Source organism: Aegilops tauschii, chromosome 2, assembly GCF_002575655.3.
Source record: "Aegilops tauschii subsp. strangulata cultivar AL8/78 chromosome 2, Aet v6.0, whole genome shotgun sequence".
Classification (NCBI taxonomy): domain Eukaryota; kingdom Viridiplantae; phylum Streptophyta; class Magnoliopsida; order Poales; family Poaceae; genus Aegilops; species Aegilops tauschii.
Window position 1 is genome coordinate 65,797,260 of NC_053036.3, and position 3,729 is coordinate 65,800,988.

At 52.2% G+C, this 3,729-nt stretch overlaps 1 protein-coding gene across 1 annotated transcript; it reads right to left on the minus strand.

Moving 5' to 3' along the window:
* Nucleotides 1-944: 944 nt before the first annotated feature.
* LOC109769473 (heat shock 70 kDa protein BIP5-like) lies at nucleotides 945-3,103 on the minus strand. Its single transcript, XM_073509528.1, has 5 exons — nucleotides 2,987-3,103; nucleotides 2,489-2,851; nucleotides 1,823-2,438; nucleotides 1,498-1,726; nucleotides 945-1,401 (listed from the first exon to the last, which is right to left on the minus strand). Exons 1-5 carry the CDS (start codon nucleotides 3,101-3,103, stop codon nucleotides 945-947), a joined length of 1,782 nt encoding a protein of 593 aa, XP_073365629.1.
* Between the last annotated feature and the right edge of the window lie 626 nt (nucleotides 3,104-3,729).

The following is a 3,729-nucleotide window of genomic DNA, read 5'->3' on the forward strand; positions in this document are numbered from 1 at the left end:
CAGTGAGACAGTTTCTTTCATGCTCTGTATTGCAGTAGAGGGGCACTCAGTTCGACGCATGCCTGCGACGAAACAGTTTGGGCCAAATCATTCTCTAGCCGCACTTGGGCTTCTTCCGTCTGCTGGGTGTTGTTGTTGGGTGCGTCCAAATGTCGCCTACTAACATGCGACTCGCCTCTAGCGTTCTACACGGGGCGGCCCCAAGAGCATGAGGCCTTGAGGCGTGTGTAGTTCCAGCGCACAAGCCTTACGTTCGCTTTCCCTAAAAAAACAAACGAAAAGTCACAATAAAAAAAGTCCCATCAAAACAAAAAAAAAGTCACAATAAAAAAGTTACAATTTTTATAAAAAAAAACTTAAGGCACAATATTATTTCTATTTTTCTGTGTTTTCTCAAACAAAATGCAACACAGATGCTCGCATGTTATTTCTGTACTTTTAGAAATGCCATTCTGACCAGGCGCAAGTGCTGCGAGCCTTCTACCAAGTGGAGTGTAGTGCCAAGTGTGAGAGCATAATGTTTTTATTGCATAGTAATTTTAATCTCCTAGGTCTACTGGTCCATTCTGACGAACGAACAAGTGACTACAATTCTACTTTTGATCAATGAAATGCATGCATGTCTGCCGTTTCATCGCGTTGACCCTTTTATCTGGAATGTCGGGTATAATCTTTTTCAATTGTATCGCGTTGACCCTTTTATTGAAAAAAGAGAGTATGAGACATGGCAACCAATTGCAATCACGATTAAACTGTAATAATAAAATAAAGACAATAACTTTAGAAACACTATGTTTAATGCCTCTATCATGTAAAATTGACATTGTGATTGTTTTGTGGCTATGTGTGGGTATTTAGCTAGTACTGCCTCTAAGCAATGAATTGATTAATTAATCAATTAATGCTAACAATTGTTATTTTCAGGGTCATTGCCATCCAACGACCTAAAGCTCATCCTCGTAGTCATCGAGGTCATCTCCCAACCTTGTTTGCATGGCCGAGATGACGGGGTCGCACACGCCCTGCAACTCACTGAGCTTCTTCTCATAGTCGCCCTCCTCGGCGGTGTATGTGTTTCCGTCGAGCCACTTGCTCACCGCCATCACCTCACCCTCCACCTCCCCCCTCTTCTTCTCCTCCAGCTCCATGCCACCAGCGGCGACAAGGGTCTCCTTGATGCTGTGCACGTAGGCCTCCAGCCTAGCTTTGCCGTCCCTGGCGAACTCGTCCATTTCACGCATCATAGCGTCGAACTCTTCCTGACTCATCCGGCGATGATGATAACCATAGCTGGTCTTGGCCGTCTTGCCGGAGGCCTTGTCCGTCGCCCCGGCATGGATCGTGCCCGCCTCGTCCACCTGGATGGTCACCTCGATATCCCGCCTTCCCCAGTTCCATATACTGCGCCCATCATGAATAATTCGCGTTACAAATAGGCAATATGTATGTGTGATCTCGGAGTAGGATGTAGGATCAGTATGTCAATAGTTAGCTAACCTTGCAGGTGGGATTTCAGAGAGGTCAAGCTGGCAGAGGAGTCTGTTATCCTTGACCTCGCTTCTGTCGCCCTCATACACCTTGATTGCAACGGTGGTCCGCTTGTTCCAATAAGTGGTGATGACATCCATCCCCTTCGCCGGGTAGCCGGCATCCCTCCGGATCAGCTTCACCATTGCCCCGTCGGCGGCTTCGATGCCAATAGCGGGCTGCGGCACGTCAACTATCCCTGCATATAAATTTTGTTTTTTTGTATTAGTTGAGTCTTAACCGCATCGTCATAAAAATCTTGTCAAGGTGAGGGAGGCAGAACAAGTTACTGTACCCCAAAACACCTTGTCGTCGTCGTCATGGTGTCCAGCCAGATAGCTCCCCTGAACGGCGGCCCCGTAGGCGACGGCCTCGTCAGGGTTGATCCCGTCGACGTTGACGGGCTCCTTGCCGTCGAAGTAGTCCTTGACAAGCTGCTGCACCATGGGGATCCTGCTGCTGCCGCCCACGAGGACGACATCGTGGATGTCTCGCTTCTCCAGCTCGGCGTCCGCCAGGGCCTTCTTCAACGGGGCCATCGTCTTCAAGAAGAGGTCTTGGTTGAGCTCCTCGAACAGCTCCCTCGTGAGCGTTTCCGACAGGTCCACGCCGTCCAACAGCGCCTTGAGCTCCACGAGCACATGGTGCTGATCGCTCAGCGCCCGTTTGGCGCGCTCGCACTCCCGCAGCAGCCTCTGCATCGCGCTGCCGTCGCCGGTGACGTCCCAGCCGTGCTTGCGCTGGACCAGCTCGACGAAGTAGTCCGCGAGTCGGCGGTCGAAGTCGTCGCCGCCGAGGTGGGCGTCGCTGCGGCTCGCCATGGTCTCGAACACGCCTTCATCGAGGTGAGCACGGCGACGTCGAGCGTGCTGCCGCCGAGGTCGAACACCAGCATGTTCCTCGCGTCGCCCCTATGCTTGTCGAGGCCGTAGGCGATGGCGGCGGTGACGGGCTCCCTTACCAAGCGGAGGGCGTCGAGGCCGGCGAGAATGCCGGCCTCCTTGGTAGCATACAGCTGCGCGTCGGTGTAGTGGGCGGGGACGGTGAGCACCGCCCGTGTGACCTTCCTGCCCAGGTGGGCCGCCGCCCTGTCCATCATGTCTGCGAACACCGCGGCCGTGATCTCCTCGGGTCTGAGCGTCCGCACGTCGTCCACCCTGACGTACGGCATCCCTTCCCGGTCGACGACGGCGTACGGCAAGGTCTCCACGTCCCGCTGCAGGTCGGCGTCGCTGAACCGCCGTCCCAGGAGTCGCTTGGCGCCATAGATGGTGCGGTTCGGGTTGGCGGCGTACTGGTTCCTGGCGGCCTCGCCGACGAGCCTCTCGCCGTCGTCGGTGAAGGCGACCCACCCGGGGGTGACGCGGTTGCCCTGGTCGTCGGGGACGATCTTTATGGAGCCGTCCCGGTGTACGGCGGCAATGCACGAGTGGGTTGCGCCGAGTGCGATGCCGAGCACCTCGTCGCCAGTCTCGCCGGACCGGCGCGGGCTCTCTGGGACGAGGAAGCTCGACGCCGTGAGGGGTAGGAAGAGGAACCCGAGGACGAGCAGTGCCTCCGCAGCACGACGAGCCATGGACTTGGCCCAGATCGATTTGGAGGACAGCTCTAGGGCACGCCTCGTCTGTGACGATATTTACGTGGCAGGAGACACGTCCCAAGGCGCCACGGAGAAGTGTTCGGTGTTCACTCCAACCAGACGATGACACATGGCGCCTATGACGCAAGAACCCGATTAAAATTGATTTTTTTTTGCGGGAATTAAAATTGAATTTGGTTTGGTTACTACAATAGGTATTTCCACTAACCTGAAATCGTACAAATATAGGCGAGCTGAATCATCGTGGAAAGTGCATTAATTTTGGAGACGGCCTCGAGGGAGCCATTTATTTTATTTTTCCAGCGAAAATACTATTTGCACACCTAAAAAAATCTGAAAAAAATATCCGTAAGCATATAATTTGTGGTATACACGTATAAAACTTCATTAACATATATGTTCGTATGTGGTGTACACACAAAAGATTAACACATAGATTAAAATGGACTTTTTCTACCCCGCCCAAAAAAGGACATTTCTTTGTTGTTTTTGGGCCAGGTTTTTGTCTTTTTGTGTAGCCTACAAATAATGATATTAATTAATGAAAAATTATAGATACTTAGAGAACATGTATGCATATCATCTTTGAAACTTCAAAATAG

Bases quoted from the DNA above. Each gene is read 5' to 3' on its own strand.
- LOC109769473 (XM_073509528.1), bottom strand. From the start codon at position 3,103: ATGGCTCGTCGTGCTGCGGAGGCACTGCTCGTCCTCGGGTTCCTCTTC. The intron at 2,439-2,488 runs GTAAGGGAGCCC...CGACAAGCATAG, and splicing joins GCCTCGACGCCCTCCGCTTG to GGGCGACGCGAGGAACATGC. The intron at 1,727-1,822 runs GTACAGTAACTT...ATTTATATGCAG, and splicing joins CGACGACAAGGTGTTTTGGG to GGATAGTTGACGTGCCGCAG.